The following is a 19,261-nucleotide window of genomic DNA, read 5'->3' as shown; positions in this document are numbered from 1 at the left end:
GAGCTGTGCCAGAACAAAACAGGAGCCATGTATACAAACACGAGAAGATGCTGCTAATTTTAGGCCCACATCAGACGGCTGCCAGGCCCCGAGGTCGGACGTATGGACCCGGTTGGAATTTACAGCCTCCCCCTCTCTCACTCCGCCAAATTCAGAGTCCACGAGCAGGTGATCTGTAAGTCTGGCGGGACGTCCCGAGCGCCGCCCCGTGAAAAAGATCTCTGCCGATCACTTTAACGCTGTCACAGACGTGCTGAACACTCAGCTAGACAGATATAGCAGCAGCTGGAGAAACACAGTCCCAAACGGGCGCCACAACCACCGGGGTGTTCTTTTTCTTTTGGTCACCGCTCAGTCAGACAGCTTCAGGACACCAGCACGGCTCGGTGAGGTGCCACAGCACGAGGCCACACGTTCAGCCGAAATGGAGATTTCACTTGAAGACAACGGCGGCAGCTCATCGAACAGCTTCGAGTACAAAGCCGCTCACCAGGCGTTCAGGGACCGCTGGAAAGAGACCGATGACACCATGTGTCGCCACAGCATGTCCTTCCACCTGCACCACACGCTGAGGAACGAGTTCTTTGCCAGCTACCTGTACCTGGTGGAGAAGATTCCTCTGGGTAAGAAGAAGGGTCCAAGCTCAGCTCAGTCTCACAGTTCGAGATTTACAACCTTTTCTCGACCCCTGACTCCACTGAGGATTAGTCGAAGCTGCAGAAGCACGCTGGCGGCTTTGCATGTTTTGTCTGAGCACAAATCAGTTCTGTTGATTTCTTTTTTTTTTTCCTGAGAATACTTGATGCTCATGTTTTAAACCTGCAGCCCAGCAAACATCAGCATGTGAAAGCATATACTGATCAGAGGCAGTGCTATTATAGTAAACTATGAATAAACTAAAAATGTTAATTAACTGAAACAAAAAACAACAAAACTAGACTTTAAAACAAAATCTAACTAACTGACGTGAACGTGTGCAGACTTTAGTTTGAGTCTTTGCCCGTTTGGGTAAATGTTGGTGCACCTGTTGTACTTCTGCCCCTGACTAATAACCCCCAGACCACAATAAAAAAAACAAACTAAACAAGCATTAAAAACCGAGCTGAAACGATTAAAAACAAAAACAATAACTGAGCTCTGTGCAGAATCTCACACATATTAATGCCACAGTGACTGAGAAAATCACACCTGATGTTTGCAGTGATTGATCACCTGCCTGAAGGCTGATTTCCATATTGTGAAACATCTAAAAGACACGATGGACTTCGGAAAAGCTGTCAGCAGTAAGCAGGAATAAAACAGTGTAGAGTATTTAGGAGCTTTGGGGTAATTTGATCTTACATTAAAATAAACAGAAATCAAGTATTTTAAATTCCCACAGGCTTGTTTTTCACACTCTGACACCAAAAGCTGTTGGAGGTTTGATGAGATTGTGTCCAACCCTCTCGGAGTTTATCTGCCTTTGTTATTAAGTCCAAAAATAGAGGAAACGTAGCTGCCGTCATGGCTTTAAAATGTAAATACACGTGGACGCATTTGGGTTGAAGGAACAAGTGGAAGCACGTGTGTGTGTGTGTTAATACGAGCACTTGGTGAGCATTAATTGAAGTATCTGAGTGATATTGATCAGAGACAGCCTCCACTGTGACTGTTACTAATAAATAAAAGCCTAATAATGACAACTTTATGCATATATACGCTGCAAAAATGTCAAATTTAAGGCCAAAGTTTCTATTTCTAAGGATGCTTGTTCTTAAAACAAACAAATCTGTCCCACTGTCACTGAACAAGGACGCTCATCAAACCTTTTTTTTTTAACAGATGTTTTTCTTGTATCTAAAATAACTCAAAGACAAAGTATCTTATCAAGACGAAGCCAGAATGGATCTTCCTTAGAGTGGATTTTAAATCTACATGTAAGATTATTACACTTTCCTCTGTCTGTCCTACTTTAATACTGTACACAGTTTCTCTCTTTAGAATTTACTAATTCTTCACAGGACAAGTAAATGTAACCTCATCACCAGCATTTATATATATAAATATATAAATATATATATAAGCAAAATCTTCCTCTTACTGTTTTAACGTTCAATAAATGATAAAACACAGTCGTGTCAATTTAGATAGACAGATAGATAGATAGATAGATAGATAGATAGATAGATAGATAGATAGATAGATAGATAGATAGATAGATAGATAGATAGATAGATTACTTATATAGCACCTCTTGTTCAGACTGCGTCGCTCAAAGTTCTTTACAATAAGTGAAGAACAAGAGAATTAATAAAAACAGGCAGATTAAAACAAGTGAAAAATAATAATGCACGATGAAACAAAGCAATGAGAACAACAGGATCTGATGCAGATAAATATAAGATATGAAAGATAAGAATAAAACTAAGTGTAAGTATGAAGCTGCTCCACTGACGGTCATGCAGACTCACACACTGTGCAGACATCCAGCAGGAAGCTTTAAAGGTTTCACTCTGCTTCCAATCTTTACGCTAAGCTAGAAGCTACGCTAGCAATGAAGGGTTTTACCCAAAATGTTAAACTATGAACTAAACAAACTGCTTTTCAGCTTTTCAGTGGAAGATTGTGGTGTGCTGAGTTGAATTTGTTTATTATAAATTCTTTAGACTTTGTTTGCACCAGGAAGAATCCAGTGAACCAACAAGCCCATTTCAGGCTCTCTAAGCTGCTCTTCATTGCAGAAGATGTTGAGTTTGAAGTCGGGGTGTGTGTGTGTGTGTGTGTGTGTGTGTGTGTGTGTGTGTGTGTGTGTGCGCTCGGCCGCCATGAGAGCACAGGCTGCAGAAACCGGAGATCCTCACATGTTGGCCGTTCTGGCACAAAGACGCCTTATTTTCTTACCACTAACTTGATACGAGGCCCATTAACGGCACGGCATGTCGGGCATGAAAGCACTAACTCATGTCAGTCAGAGATACATGGACGGACGGACGGACGGGGCGGATTACGAGCGGACTATTTTGTCTGTTTTATGTCTTAATAGAGAACACCTAGAATAGATCTACTGTACAGTAGCTGGGCAGGTTTAGATGTAGGCCTGAAACATCGGAAATAAACAGGATGGAGGTCAAAGGTAGCCGGGCCGCTCTGAGGCTGTCAGATAGAAGAACATGGTGGCGCTTCCCTCATCACACTGTCCTCTTTCTATACTTACTCCTCCTCTGAACGCCCTCCTAATGGGGTCACATGACACGTAACCACCACCTTTAGGCGCCCCGGTCAAACCTAATGTCGTGACAAAATCCGCAAGAATGACGTGAGCGCTCGTCGTGGCGTGAATCCTCTGTTTCGTACGGTGGCCGGGAGGTGCAAAACAATTTTACAATACGAGAAACACTTTTACAAAGCTGGAGACAAATTAACATTTTAGAAAACATTTTTACAAATCAGAAAACAAAATGACATTGCCATAACACATTTACAAGTCCTGAGACAAATTTACATTTGAGAAAACAAATTTACAAGACGTGAAACACTTTTACAAACGCCGAGACAAATTTACAAGTAACTTTTTCAACTGGAAAGGGAATGTACCGCGTTAATCGGCTCACATGTTCGCCACAAAACGGGCAAAAGACCTCTTGACTGCCGTCCATCGTGGGTCGCCATGAACTCCTTATCACTTCCGGTTCAACTCGACAGTCGGTACATTCCCTTTCTGGTTGAAAAAGTTACTTGTAAATTTGTCTCGGCGTTTGTAAAAGTGTTTCACGTCTTGTAAATTTGTTTTCTCAAATGTAAATTTGTCTCCAGCTTTGTAAAAGTGTTTCTCGTATTGTAAAATTGTTTTGCACCTCCCGGCCACCGTAGTTTCGACACCTTGTTTTGTCGGCGTGACTTCCAGGTGCAGCTCGAGGCTCCCTGCCTGCTGCTGATGTTTCTAGCATGGAGGAGGGAGTCCAGCTAGAAGTACACCCCCCCCCACCCCCTGTCCTCTAAATGTTGCTGCTGAGATCCTTGACAAGCGCACGGACATTACCCCATCATGACCCCCACCCTCCACGCCAGGAACATGTCATCTAAGCCTTCGGAAATGTTGCGTTCATTCTGCAGGATTTGTTTCAGCTCAGCAGAACTGAGGCAGTGACAGGCTGGGATGGTTTCAAGGGCCAGTTGTTAAGATTTCTTAATGTCACAGTAAGTCGTTGGCATCGGGAGGAGTCCTGTAGTACAGCACATAACTAAAGCATGACCGAGAACTCTTGTGGTTTTGGCTTCGGAGGGGCGATGTTACAGGAACTTTTCGCTAATTGGGAAGCTAAAAAGCCTGAGACTCTGGAGATGAGTCAAGCGGCGGGTTATCTTACACCATGTGACAGCTGAGCAGAGTGTAAGAGCAGCAGGGCACGTCCTTATTTATAGTCCTCTGGTGATCAAGTCATCGCTCTACATTTCCTTTCAGATTGTGCACAGTGTTTCCCTCCACGCTCAGCCCTCCAGTGCAGTACCAGCCCTGGTATTCAGCTCGCTCACGGCGCCATATTTGTGGCTCAAAAACTGACATTCATGGAAAAGTTTGGTCTCATTTTTAGCCAAAACATCTGCGGACTAACTCCATACCTGATACATCACAATCCACTAAAGTTAGACACGACACACCTAAAGTTTCTGTAACCTTCACAACCATCTTGTCAGGATAAAACACATCACAGGCCTTTTTAAATGTAACTCCAATCAGTACCAAGACTCTTACTTTCCTCCTTACACTTCAGGATTCATCTTAAGGTTCTTGTCTTTACCTTTAAAGCCCTGCACTCCTTCGCACTCCACTAAAAACTGTTTCCTACTGTCCTATAGATCTGTGCTGATTCTGATTACAAGCAGCTGAAAACACATTTCTTGATGGTGTGTTTTAGATCTGTTCCTTCTTATGGCTGATCGTTTTTATGATCTTATTAATGAATTTATCATATACAGATTTTTATTTTACTCCTGTGAAGCACTTTGTGACTTTGTTCTGTGAAAAGTTCTGTACTAAATAAACTTTACTTACTAACTTACGTTTCCCCAAAAGGGTATTTAGGACTTTCAAAAATGTTGTTAGACCTTCCTCTCACTGACTAAACAAAACAAACAAAACAAAACCCCAAAACTCTTTATGATGCCATGAAGCCAAGACAACAAATTCACAGACATGCAGACAGAATCAGTAAAAAACTGAGAGATTCACAGACTGTCGGTCGTTTTTGTTGGATAGAAATTGGTCATTTCTATTGTGTTTTTTTTGAAGGCCTGAACTCTTCTGCTTTGGACTGATGTTAAAACATGACTGTGGTGTTTTACTACATAAACATGTGTACAAATTCAGTCCTGTGAGGCACAAGCAAGTCATTAACATCATTCTTTTTCCAACACAGCATGAATATCTATGTGATATAAGGCCTAGAATTCAAAAGAAGAAGTCAAACCTGCAAGCATCTGCATCATTATTAATTCAATACCTTCTATATATTTAATTCCACTAAGGTTCAGGTTAGGTTATGGTTTGGTGCACTGAGCCAACTTTACTCTGTCCTCTGCATGTCTCCCCGAACAGTGAAGCTGTTTCCGGTCACCTGCGAGTACATCAAGGGAGAGAAACAGTTCTACTACAGAGCTCAGAAGTTCTACGAGGACGTCCCGGCCTCGGAGGAGGGCATGCTGGGGGATTTTGTGGAGATATGCAACGTCGATCTGGAGGGTTCCCGGGAGTTTCTGAAGAGGTTTGTGGTGAGTCACGAGATCCCAACTCAGATTCAAGTTCACCACAAATCAGAGGCTCGACCAGATCTGGGAAGCCGATCCGGTAACATCTGAGCAGCTCTGCTGTGTCTCCGTCCTTCACTGCAGCTTTGACTACTGTCCACCAGCGGATCGATTTACACTGCTGCAGCTATCTCTGAATATACATGTCAGGGTCTATTTTAGGTGAGGAATTCACCGTCTGACTGAGTAAAAAGGATTCCATCTTGTTTCATGTGGGACGAGGCCTCGGCGCAGTTTCTAATAGTAGCGCAGACTTGATGTCAGCCCCATAAACACTCATACAGCTAACCCAAACTGAGCCAACAGCTGTTAATCACTTTGTACTACAGTCATGTTTTACTGGCTCTAGTTTGTTCACATTGGAGACGGATGAGACCATTTGAGGCCTTTTTTTTTTGAGCTACAGTTTCATTACATTAATTTCAAAGGAAAAGTTTGACATCTTGGGAAATAAGCTAATTGGCGTCCTTGCTGAGAGTTAAATGAGACGATTGACTAGCTTGGCTTCCACCTATACCAGCATCACCCAACAGGAGTTAAGTGCCAGGACCAGACTGCACAGAGGCTCCAGGAAGTTACTGGTTCAGACCAAGAAGTAGTCCAGTGCCTAACGCCCCATAAAAAGGCAAAGCGGCGTGTTTGTGCAGGTTTTGTACGAACTCAACAAGCAGAAAATCATTAATTGGTGAGGTTTCAGGTGCTGGTTGGTAGATTTTGGCTCTTGGACAGAACCAACCACCAAAGTCAAGTCAAATCAAACCTTTCCCTTAAAATACAGCATCATTATTTTCATTTTAAATCCGTCTTTTTATTTATTTTTTGTACGTGTTGGTGTGTGTGTTCACATGATCCTTGTGTGAGTCCAAGTGCCAATTCAGGAGAATGGGTTTGGCCCAGAGACCGGGTTATTTAGAGGATCAGTTTTACAGGAGCTCTAATTATAAACTGCTAAGACTGGATGCTTTAAGGGAGCTGCAGGTGGCTAAGTGGCTGCTTCTGCTCTGGTGCGAGTGTAAACAAAACACGCCTCGATTTAACGGAGCTCAGTTAGTGCACCGAACGTGTCAAATGATTTTCTATTCTCAGCGCTGCAGTGCTACAGTGAGACCATCACAGGCTAAAAGCTATGTGTAATTCAATATATTTCCAACACAAAGCTTGATGAGTTGCATCAGCTCTTGTCCCTAATTGAGCTTTTATATATAAAGTGTAGTTAAAACATACAGATGTCAGAAAATGTCATAAAACTGGATTACACTACAAGATTACACAACTTTACATCATTTAAAACACATTTAGGGCTGAAGCTTACTCTCTATTTTCATTATTCACAGTAATAAAACTGCTAATTATAACATTTGACAATCCTGAATCAGAAACTGTTTGCTTTGTAAATGATTCAATCATTTTTCTCAGCTGAGAAATTGAATAATTGACTAATAATTTCAGCTCCAAATAGGATAAAACAGGCTTTTTATGGCAGGGAAAAACTGGATAGGAACAGGATTTTATGACACTATAAAGCAAAGAAAATAAATTCATAGAAACACAAATAAACTCAGTAAAACCTGAGAGAAACCCGGACTGTCAGTCATTCTGTTTGATAGAATTTGTTTTCTGAAAGGAGATTTATTATGTGTTTTGAAGGTCTGGACTACTTGGTATTTTTAAGCCACAGCCTTATTCTTTAAATTATCCTGGTGTCTGAGTGACTGGTAGGTAGTAAAAGTGTTGGAACTGGTCCAGTAGATCACCTCAGCCAGCAGACACCAAACGGGCTGCAATGGCTGCAACGTGATCCTTTGGGACAACTGCACCTGATCACAGTAGGTCCACTAAAAGAGCTTGTTTGATCCACAGAGTGTTATTCTAAGTGTGTGACAGCATCATGGAAAGGATCCCTACAGAGAGAGACCTGGAAGATCCTTTTGGTTTAACCACAAACAGCACACACACCAGACTACATTCACTAAAACAGGGATTTTAGAGAACAGAAGATGGGAATTATGACTTAATTCGTTAGCTTGTTTGTGTTATTATGTGTTACATCAATACTGTATTAGATCCAAACTAACCCTTTGAAACACCAAATTCAAACAATAACAAAAAGCAAACTAAATGATGGAGGCAGCGGTAGACCAGCAGCTCTCTGTGCTCTGCAAGATAAAATTAGTATTTTTGTCAATAGAGTCCGGTGGTTTTGAACAGAGCAATATAATGTAGTACGTTCACTAAAAGTGCTTGTTTGATCCACTGACGGACCACAAACAACCGTTATATCGCTCTCTGCACACACACACCAGACTACATTCACTAAAACAGGGATTTTAGCTCACAGAAAATGAGTCTGCTGCTGCATTGATTTCTTACTTTGTTTGCGTTATTGTGTGACTTTTGTGTTTTAAAGGGTTGGTTTGGCTCCAACACACTATTTGTGTGACGCACAATAACACAAACTGTGCAGCAGTTCGCAAAAAACATCCATCAAATTTAGCTGCGATGGCGATGCGGGCTCCAAACTCTGCATCCTAATGTGTTCGCAAAGAGCTCACAGGAAACATTTTGGTACCACAGAACTTGAAGATAATCAAACCAGACTCAAACCAAACAAAGGCTGTGAAACACAGCCACAAAGAGTTTATAGGAAACTGAGAGTGGCGACAGCAGACGTCTGATCTGAGCAGTGACGTGATTGGACCCTACATGGTGGTTTTATGAATTATTGATTGCACATTGTACAAGGGGCTAAATCATGAAAAATCCTTCCAGTATGATAATCATTGTATACATACCAACACTGCTGCAGAGGGATATTAAATATTTACCAACCAGTGTGGTTGAGCTGTGCATGAATATGAAGTACTGGAGCATCATAATGCGGCAAAGTTTGGGCTGAAAAACAGCGGACTTTTCCTTTAATCAATCCTCACAGCCTTGTGTGACAGTGGGACAGCATACCAGCACAATGACGCGGTCCTTTGAGATGTTGCACAGCATTACATAATCAAGTCCAAACGCTCACCAGGTCACCGCACCATGTGCCTGTGTGTGGTGCAGAGTGACTGAAACCCTTAAAGAGCTAAAGTTGGTGATTTTTGCGTCAATTTGGCGTGTTGGCGTTCGTTTCAGGGCAACTAACGTCCAGAAACTCACTTTTAACTCCTCACTTAAAAGCAAAGAAGCCTGAACAATAAACTAAACTCCTCCGCCGGCTCTTCTGCAAAGGTTTGCTCAGCTTCACATCGTCCAGTTTTCGAGATCTCCTCCCCGGCGGCGAACAGCTCCCGTTTAAACCCTACATCTCCATTAAAAACAAGTGTGGTAGGAAAAGATTTAGAATACATCCAGATTAATATGAGGTACATAGGCACGGAGCAATATGGCAGTAATTCACTGGAAGCCTGGTGTAACGAGCACGGAGCTCCTCGGGGCCCCATCTTTCATACAATCACACACCGGGGCCCCTGATGCCGAGGGGTTGGAGTGAGGTCAGAATACCAAATGAAAAGGAAGAAAAACCAAGTGAGGTGACTCTCTGTTCCCTCGTGGTAAAGTTCAGAGTTTTGTTGCCCTGAGGAACTGGAGTCTACTTGTTTGTGCTGTCGGTGCGTTTGAGGTGCAGAGGCCTGACATCTGGCAACGCAGGGAGAAAAGAATAGACTCCTCTGTGACTTATAGATATGGTAATAACATGCTGCAGGGAAACTGACATTTTGTTTTCTGTGAAGCATAAATCCAGCTCTTCTTTTTATGGTCCCCTCAGTTTTACTACAAACGATCTTCAATTGAGGTATTTTACTGCCTTTGTCGTCCAGATAAACGTCCCAATAAGGATTTCTGCAACAATCATGATTTATCCTTTCTTACCAGGGTCCTGGTAAGGCCGGTACGCACTGTGCCCTGGACTGTGGCTGCGGGATCGGCCGTGTGAGCAAAGGCGTCCTCCTTCCTGTGTTTGAGAAAATGGAGATGGCGGACATGATGGAGCACTTCCTGCTGCATGCGCACGAGGAGTACCTTGGCGATGACGCTGACCGCATCGAGACCTACTACTGTTACAACCTGCAAGAGTTCACGCCTCCAAAGAACAAGTACGACGTCATCTGGATGCAGTGGGTGGCATGTAAGTATATTTAAATAATGATTCAGTAAAACTAAATTACATTTAAAGGAGAACTGAGGTGGTCCAAAACCAGGGCGCCATTTTTAATTTTTACATATTTTGGGTTCAAAATGACTATCGGGCACAAGATCATATCAACTGGCAGAGATGAAACACTCTTTATGTTCTGAACTAACCTTTAAAACACCCAAATCACACAATAACACAAATTAACTAACTGATGGAGGCAGCAGCAGACCAGCAGCTCCTGTGTCCTGTTCTCTAAAATCCCTGTTTTAGTGAATGTAGTCTGGTGTGTGTGCTGTTTGTGGTTAAACCAAAAGGATCTTCCAGGTCTCTCTCTGTAGGGATCCTTTCCATGATGCTGTCACACACTTAGAATAACACTCTGAGCCTGTCAGTGGATCAAATAAGCTCTTTTAGACGTACTACATTGTATTGCTCTGTTCAAAACCACCAGACTCTATTGACAAAAATACTCATTTTATCTTGCAGAGCACAGAGAGCTGCTGGTCTACCGCTGCCTCCATCATTTAGTTTGCTTTTTGTTATTGTTTGAATTTGGTGTTTCAAAGGGTTAGTTTGGATCTAATACAGTATTGATGTAACACATAATAACACAAACAAGCTAACAAATTAAGTCATAATTCCCATGTTCTGTGGGGTAAAATCGCTGTTTTTATGAATGTAGTCTGGTGTGTGTGCAGAGAGCGATATAACGGCTGTTTGCGGTTAAACCAAAAGGATCTTCCAGGTCTCTCTCTGTGTAGGGATCCTTTCCATGATGCTGTCACACACTTAGAATAACACTCTGAGCCTGTCAGTGGATCAAACAAGCTCTTTTAGTGGACCTACTGTGATCAGGTGCAGTTACGCTGCTGGCGACGTACTGGACCAATTCTAAAAGTTTTTTTGCCTACCAGTCATTTAGATGCCAAAAATGAAACAAAACAAGGTCTAGCTTTAAGAATAAAAAAAGTTTGATAGTCATTTATCTCTGTATGTCTGGGGAAAATGGTGGTCATGACAAAATTCACTTGGTTGAGGTTAGGTGAATCTTATGGCGACATTAAAAGCAAAAAACACAAACTTTGGTCTGAAGAACAAAGAGTTGGATGCTCACTCACCACCTCCACCCTTCCTCTCCCATCATTAACCTCAGGGATCTTTCTAGTATAATTTGGACATTATCGATTGTTCAAAGTCCAGGTTGGGAGCTGCCCAAAATAAAGGACTTACAATGGGGGAACATGAGACCAACAGGGAGGTCGGCACTGATGTGGGCAACACACCCGGCTGTTGTGATGAGGAATTCACCAGCTGATCCATGTTCCAACCCTCACCTCTGACCAACAGATTCAGATAGTGCCTCAAACACTGATGTAGTGGATAAAATTAGCTTCCTACCGTTATCCAATCAGGGAGCCTCCTGGAAGCCTCCCTGTAGAAGTGCCGTCCAATGGGAAGGATGATATGTCCCATGAGGGCTGGAAACACCTTGAGATCCTCCTGGAGGAGCTGCGGACAAGAACCTCTTGTCTTGTTTGCTTGATTGAGAAGATGATCTTTCTCCTTTTCGTGCTAAGTTTCCATCTGGCCGAGCAGGTATCTCACTTGTGATTGGTTGGTTTTTCTCTTTTCATTCCTTACTCATCTCTTCTCCTCAGGCCACCTGACAGACAAGGACCTGATGAACTTCCTGTTTCGCTGTAAGAAGAGTCTGCGTCCAAACGGCGTCATCATCATGAAGGACAATATGGCGCGGCAGGGCTGCAAGCTGGACCCCATCGACAGCAGCATCAGCCGCCACCTGGACATCATGAAGGTCATCATCGCCAAGGCCGGCCTGGAGATCCTGGAGATTACGAAGCAGGAAGGTTTCCCTGAGATCATCATGCCCGTCTGGATGATTGCAATGAGATAGAGGCGACGCTGCTGCTGGTAAAAGATTCAGATTGTCCAAAAACGAAAGAGGAAAAATCCGACCTAAAGCTGAACTCACATGTTAATCCGCTTTTGTTTTAGTCTAAATTCGTGATCAAGTCTGAAAACTACAACAATGAAGCGAGAAATATTCCCCACTGTCACCGGGAGATAAATCCTGGATGGGCGTTTTTATGGCTTTATGGTTCTTCTTCTGCTAAACTCTGAAATGAAATAAAACTTTTATGTGGACATTAAACATCTAGAGAAGCACTCTGGACGTCCCCAAAGGCAAACTGTAATTTACTGTCAGCCGACCACCTCCGGGGTTTGTATCTAGATGGCATCAAAGTTAGACCAGCCCCCCCTGCTGCCCCTGGCCTGGTCTCTGGAGTGTCACTGAGGAGGAAGCTTGTTCCTGTTTGAACCACGAAAATCATCGGAATAACATGTGGATTCAGATTTAGCGTCAACTCTGAGCGAGTGATTTGTCTCCGTCTTTTGACTAAATTCAACATGCAACGGCAGAATTACATCGCAGGTGATGACGTCTGATCGCAGGCCTTTGCTTTCACACATTGTGATCAGATCTCAGTCATGCAAACGTCTCCTGAAAGAGACAGAAGCACCACCTGTAAACTCAGGTTGGACGACTGGACGAATATATTGGCTGAGCCCATCGCTGGTTCTTTCTTGAGTCATTTTATTTTGCTAACTGCTTTGGTTTGCCAGTATCACATAAATATCCCACAATGCAATGCAGTAGTGACACCAACAACAATGTGGTGGCTCTGGAGTAACGTCAATAACACTTTAATTCAAGTAATACGTTTGACTTTGCCAGGCTAATGCTTTTTAAATTAACTCGGCGTTTTGGTTTCCACGGTTACGCACCTCGTCTAATGAGGAGGCTCACAGGAAGTGACATAATGATTAAGATTCAAAGTATTTATTGTCATATGTACATTACAGAAACATGTTTCCGTGCACAATGACATTCTTTTATTGCTGCCTGCAATGAATGCCTATATAAAAAGTCAAAATAAAATATATAATTAGTATAAATAGTAAAGTAAAATAAAGACAAAATAAATAAAAGGCAATAAGGGCAATTAGGAAGGACCCAGCTGGTAGCGCAGTGTGTAGTTGTGCATGCCATTGGCCTGGGGAACCCGGGTTTGACTCCCTCCCAGTCCCGGCTACCAAAAATGGGCGAGGGTTGCGTCAGGAAGGGCATCTGGTGTAAAAAACACCAAAATCTGCTTCCCCGGAAGGGAGCATTCAGAAAAAGGACAACAACAAGGGCAATTAGGAAGGCAGCATGTGAAAAGAAATATAACAGATCTAAAACTGTGCAAAATGAATAGTGCAAAAAAGTGTGCAACTTAGGGATGTGTACCATCTGAGGTAGGATTTAATGATGATTTAATGATTTAAACGACAGCACATACGTCGGGCATGTAGTGCAGAGAATGCACCACTAAATAATCCCCAAAAGGAGCCTTTGTATTCTTTTAGGTTACAAATTCTTCCATGACTACCGGCGTAACACCCCCACCCCCACCAGCCTCAGCCTCTGACTGGACTGTCCCGCGGTTGAGTTGCATTATTGGTGGTAAGAAAGTGGTGATCAGAAGCTCCAGGGTCAGCGCACAGATTTACATCAGGACAACGTCACACACAAAACAAGGATTCAAGGATTCAAGGAACTTTATTGTCACACCAGCACACATTTACACATGAGATGGTACGAAATTTCGCTCTCAGGTCTCAGTTTGAGCCACAATAAATATATAAAGTAGAAGTACTGAAGAAAAAGAGCATTTAAAACTAAACATAAACATAATTTAGCTAAACATGTGTGCATGTGCAAAAAAGAAACATTTCTAGCGTCCAGGAAAGTTTGACAATATATAAACTCCACGGATTAAGATTTCAGTATTTAACCCTTTCATGAATGAATTATGATTTTTATTCTTCTTTAGGCATGAAAAACAAGATTTGAACTTTTTTTTTTTCAACCCGATGTCCAGTAGTTGAAATCTAGCTCCTGATGCATGACGTACACTTCAGTGGACATGTGATTAATCATAATAATAAAAATCAATACTTTTACATTAGAAAATTTAGCAGTTGCATGACTCCTTAGATGTTGCTTGATGTCCCCGTATGTTTCTTACCTGTAAGGGTCTCTTTTTCTAGAAGGTTTGAACAGAAAGAAAGGAGCAACTTGGTGTTTCTGTCTGTCTGTCGGCCATCTTGGCTTCACTCTGAGTGGAAAGGGTTAAAGGGTAATAATTCACCTTGTGTGCAGGTAAAATGCTTTTGGTGGGATTCTTTTGGTTGTAATACTGTGTCCATCTACACTGAGTGGACAAAGACTGAAACGCAGGTGACTTTTCAACTTGTTGGGCTGATTTATTTCCTCAACAATACTGAATGCATTTACACTAGACGCCCCCTCCGGGTGGGTGTCAGCCTGGTCGAAGCAGCGGTGGGAAAAGCACACGAAACATTATTGGCAAAATGTATTAAAAGTAAAAGTACTGGCACCTTTAAAAGTATTATTATATATATATATTATATTATTCTGTTTTTATCACTAACGAATATGCGTGGGAATATTTGAATGAGATATTTTGTGTACCACTGCTTCATATCAGCTTTTCATGTTGTTTAATTGTTTTTTTTTAAACTATTATTTGTCAAATAAAAGTCAAACTTCGAACTTTAGAGCAGAATTAAATGGAAATCCAGACGTTTATCTATTGGTGTCACCGCTCAGCACAGCCTGCAGTAGAAATAATGTTCCTTCAGTGCCGGCTGCTCAGGTGTAAATATTGATTTAGTGTTCATGTACAAATGTGTTTTCTACTGTTGCTTGTAACATTGCAGATTAATAAACATGACATTTTTATATTGATCTCCTCTGTGCAGTTATTATACTTCAGTGTCACTTCATCTTGATGTCAAATTAGCTGAAGCTGTTGGTCAGAAATAAAAAAAGCAGATCTCAGGATGTAGTTTGATGAGTTTTGAATGCTCTTTTCATATATAATGCTTTTCATCCCATGCTCCAAACTAAAGCTAATGGGGTTAGAAATGAGGAATCACTGGTGGCTATTATAATCAAGGCTGAGGCATGAATGCTGAGCAATTTTCTCAAAATATTCCTACAGTAACGCCCGTCCACACCCCCGACAGTGACCAGAGTGGGCTCAAAACACACCAGATAATTGAGATCCTCTCAAATCGTTATGGTAATTCCCCTAAGTATTATTACTGTTATTATTTTTTTCAGACTAACAGTAGAAGCAGCACATTGTTTTGGGTTAATGACTTTCAGATGGGCCCCTGAGGTAGATGGGGGAGCTGATTATTTCCTGGTTTTGACAGACACTGCCTGCTTTCATATCTGCCCTGGCTTCGTTTCAAGCCTGTCACATGTTGTCTGCATAAAACACATCCAGGAGTCGCCTCAAATATTCAGCATTTGCGTGCGTAAGCGCTCGACGGGAGCGGTGCGGAGCTGTTCCTCCCTGAGCTTTTCATGAAAGGATAGTTTGTCAATGAGTGGACTGGCACTGAGAAAGTACAAAATCATCAAAGTGCTGAAGGCGCGATGGCGTGAGAGGATCTCCGCTGCATGTTTCTCTCGTCAGAATGACTCTTTTGAGATGTGAATATACCAAACACATTTTCCACATCCCGTATGAATTAAAGATCAGAATGGCCCAAAGTTAAACTTGTAGGTATTTTTTTTTCTTTCCTCTCCCCCAGCAAATAGCAGCCAAATGTGCTGTCACCTTTTCAGGAGTGGTTAGCGTCGCTGACAGTCGAGGCTATCGTTTCTAATACTTCTCAATGTCCTCTGCAGCCGCTCGGCAGCAGTTTGAATACATTAGCTGCAGTAACACTAATTTGTCCAGTCACGTCCGCAGAGCAGAGCTTCGGGCCTGCTTCCAGACAGAGTCGATCTCAGACAGCTCGCAGAGACAGGAGGAAGATGGAGACCACAGGGGGATGCAGTGACCAGTACAGCGTTCGGGGCAGGTGTCATCGCCCCGACGCTGCTGGGAACACTCCGACTTAAAGACCTCTAACTGTACAAGGAAACTGTCGAAACAAATACTTCATTTGGTTCATCTCGGAGCCGTCGCACACATGGTGCATGTGTCGGTGTTTCACAACGCAGAACTTCAACACAAACACCTCCAAAAGTCACGACAACTCCAAAAATAACAGCCCAGTAGTTTGCAGGTGTCATCGCTGCATCAGGAAGGAGTCTGCTCTTATTGGACGTGAGTCATATTAGACATTTCAGTCTGCTGTGCGACGCTGAGAGTATGTTTCTGTGTGTTTCATTTAGTGAGTGTGGAGCCCTGGAGTGGGAACAGAAAGAATAAAACTTTATATCTCAAGGCCACGTTTTACTACTACTACTCTTTCCACCAAACGCGATACAGACCAGATCATTTCTGTTTATTCGTGTTACATTTTCAGTATTTAGCAGGCAGCTGACTGGGCTGCTCCATGTTTGATTCTCTGTCTGATCTGAGCTGATCTCCCCTCCAGGATGCGTTCACTGACGCTGTCTCTGCAGGAAACTGGAGCTCTCTGCCAGGTGAATTTTGCAATCAAACTGAACATTTCCCGCACGTGCGACGTGTGAATTTACCTGATTTTCTTCATTCGCGCTGCGTCACTCGCTTCTTCCACAAAAAAACAAACCTTAACTATAGTAAAGGAGACATATTATACAAAATGCTCCTTTTTAATGTCTTTTTAGCGTCAATATGTGTCTAAACCCCCTCACGCCATGAGAAAACACCTCTCTCTTTCTCTCCTGCTCCATCTTTCAGTAAATATATGCAAAAACGCTCCGTTTGGTTTTGGCCCCGCTTGTGATGTCACACTAGAGATGTGACGTTCGCCAACGAGTCGAGTCTTTTGAGCCGTTCTTATATGCAAATTGCCCGCGTTGCCTTCATGTGTCACCTGTGTGCCCCATGAGGAGGAGTTATCTACGCTGCCTTCACGTGAACGACTATTGACATCTCCGAGTTTGAGTTGTCTGCAGCACGCTCGACCGGACTGAAGACATTTACATTCAGGGAGCAGGAGATATTCATGACTGAAGAAAAGTCATTTGTTATTGTTTCCATTGTTCTGATGTGGATTCCAGTCAAGGAGCTGAGTTCCTGTTTGTAAAGTAGTTCAGGTGAACACACACCAGGTAGTTTAGTACAATTATGCATTCACATTTGTATCATGTCCTAATTTTTATTTATATTTTTTAATATATATATATATTCTTATTTATTATTCATATTTTTTCTGTATTGTTAAAATGTTCATGTGTGGAAAATTTCACACTTAAGTTATTTTGCATGGAAGTTATCTGCAGCCTAGTTTTTATAGAGCCACAAAGTTTTTTAGGTGAGGGGAAAATTCAAAATAGTGATCTCACTGTCAAAGCATGTTGGTACGGCACCATCTTATGGAATGAGTACACTGAAAACACAAGCCAAATGAAATTATAATCAATATTTCAGAATAAATATGTATAAATTTGAATTATTCTGAACCAAATCTTATTTTACAACTGCTGCCAGTGATTGTTTCCTTGATGAAAACAAGTTACCCCTGGTTGACTTCTAATAAATAAATAAATAAATCTCTATGTCACATGCAGGGATCTGTAGATCTTACGACCTTGTTCAGCGTTAGCATGTTGCTCTGCTAACATGTTTCTCCTTTGGAGACGGCAGAACTGACGTGGGAGTTGGTGGGTGGGGCCTCATCAGGGTGCTGACCAATCAGAGCAGCCTGCGCTGACTAATAACAGTAGTAGTCTCAGTGGGAGGTGTGCAGGCCCACGGCGACGAGCGATTGATGGAAGGAACGATTGACGGAAGCCAGCCATTAGAAAGAATGCAGGTTGAAGCCGGTTAAGCATCGGCTAGTTCACTTCTTCATGCAGTCTGGAGCCGTGATAGGAGATCAGGGTTATAACACACTCCTAAATTACTGAGGAGAATCTTGTGCTCCAGTTTAGGACACTCAAATGTGAATATACAGTAAGAACTTGGTACCTGTGCTTTCGCTCAAAGCATCAAGCAGATGCGGCAACCAGGTCTCTGTGCACCATGTGACCTAAATGATCGTTGTTCTGTGTGAAGCTCCAGAACAACAGAAATCTAGTTTTCTCTGCAGCCTGTAGGGGTCGCTGACAGAGCTTCGGCCTGTTGGTCTGTTAGCTCCCACCCTCATGCGAAGGAAGCAGCAGAGGGGTCGTTTTCCAGAGACTTCACACAGCCTGAGCTTTCATCCCGAAACAGACCGAGTGTTTGTGGAATCTGCAGTCCAGAGAAACCTCAGTCGGTCTCTGGAGCCGGGGCGCTCTCAACGAGACGGGGAGAGGAGCGAGCCTAACCTCCATTCCCTGGGAGAATCCATACCAGAGGAATGTGCCTCCTCTTCATCCTCAGTTCTCATAGTAAATCATGTCGCAGAAAAAAACACTGGACCTGATGAGTTTTGGGCTGCTTTTCCTTTGGCTTCCCATTCAGGGTTTTAACTCTCCCAGCATGCCGTCGAGGGTCTGCGGGTGTGTTTTTGCCCCACTCAGCTCTCCTCCGCTCAGAGGGCAGGGATTAGTTACACAGAGTTTTCCTGGGCCCGGCACCGAACATGTCATATTTCATCCGGCATTGCGGGTTTGGAGCCCAGGTCAGGTGCTGCTGACTGTAAGGGGTTTAAGCTCCGAGCCAAACAAAGGATGACAAATGACGACATCCTGACAACCTCACAGCACATACAGCAGATCCTCCTCCAGCTTAATATACCCCGAGAAACTGTGCCATACTCAGAGGAGGAATCATTCCTCTTCCCAAAAATGACCTTCCTGCTGAGCAGCGTTTGACGGAAAGCATTGCTCACAACAACAAAAAAACCAGGAATTTCTTCCCATCTGGTGTGTGTGTGTGTGTGTGTGTGTGTGTGTGTGTGTGTGTGATTCACCGTGACTATGATGGAGCAGTGCAGGGTCGGTGTGTTCTTGGCTATATGTGCAGGGCCAGACCCTGAGGCCTACACACTGAGAAAGACTGGTGTGTGTGTGTGTGTGTGTCTTCCAACTAAATTACACAACACAAACACCAACAATTTTGTGTACAACAACAACTCTTTTGTTGGAAGACATAATATAACATGAGATAAACATGTTCCTTCCTTCCTTCCTTCCTTCTTTCCTTCCTTACCTTCCTTACCTCATTACTTTCCTGATCTTGTGTAACGTTAACAACAATTCACTCGTCATTTAAGGTCAAAGCCTCAAAACAACACCATCTCATTCTGCAAGTCAAGTTAGCAATAAAAAAAATACGGTACGTCTAGCTTCACTTTCAAAATAAAGCTTGCTGACAAACA

At 42.7% G+C, this 19,261-nt stretch overlaps 1 protein-coding gene across 1 annotated transcript; it reads left to right on the top strand.

The window, feature by feature from the left end:
* The first annotated feature begins 272 nt into the window (after nucleotides 1–272).
* On the top strand, nucleotides 273–14,747 carry ntmt2 (N-terminal Xaa-Pro-Lys N-methyltransferase). Its single transcript, XM_070831559.1, has 4 exons — nucleotides 273–623; nucleotides 5,576–5,748; nucleotides 9,655–9,907; nucleotides 11,575–14,747. Exons 1-4 carry the CDS (start codon nucleotides 425–427, stop codon nucleotides 11,829–11,831), a joined length of 882 nt encoding a protein of 293 aa, XP_070687660.1. The 5' UTR covers nucleotides 273–424; the 3' UTR covers nucleotides 11,832–14,747.
* The last annotated feature ends 4,514 nt before the right edge of the window (nucleotides 14,748–19,261 follow it).

This window comes from Pempheris klunzingeri, chromosome 6 (genome assembly GCF_042242105.1).
Source record: "Pempheris klunzingeri isolate RE-2024b chromosome 6, fPemKlu1.hap1, whole genome shotgun sequence".
Taxonomy (NCBI): Eukaryota; Metazoa; Chordata; class Actinopteri; order Acropomatiformes; family Pempheridae; genus Pempheris; species Pempheris klunzingeri.
Note: the sequence above shows the minus strand (reverse complement) of the source record. Positions and strands in the feature narration are given on the sequence as shown.

What these genes read in the sequence shown, in the direction of transcription:
- ntmt2 (XM_070831559.1), top strand. Translation starts at nt 425, where the DNA reads ATGGAGATTTCACTTGAAGACAACGGCGGCAGCTCATCGAACAGCTTC. An exon ending in GGTGGAGAAGATTCCTCTGG is followed by an intron (nt 624 to 5,575) that starts GTAAGAAGAAGG and finishes CTCCCCGAACAG; the next exon opens with TGAAGCTGTTTCCGGTCACC. An exon ending in CTGGATGCAGTGGGTGGCAT is followed by an intron (nt 9,908 to 11,574) that starts GTAAGTATATTT and finishes TCTTCTCCTCAG; the next exon opens with GCCACCTGACAGACAAGGAC.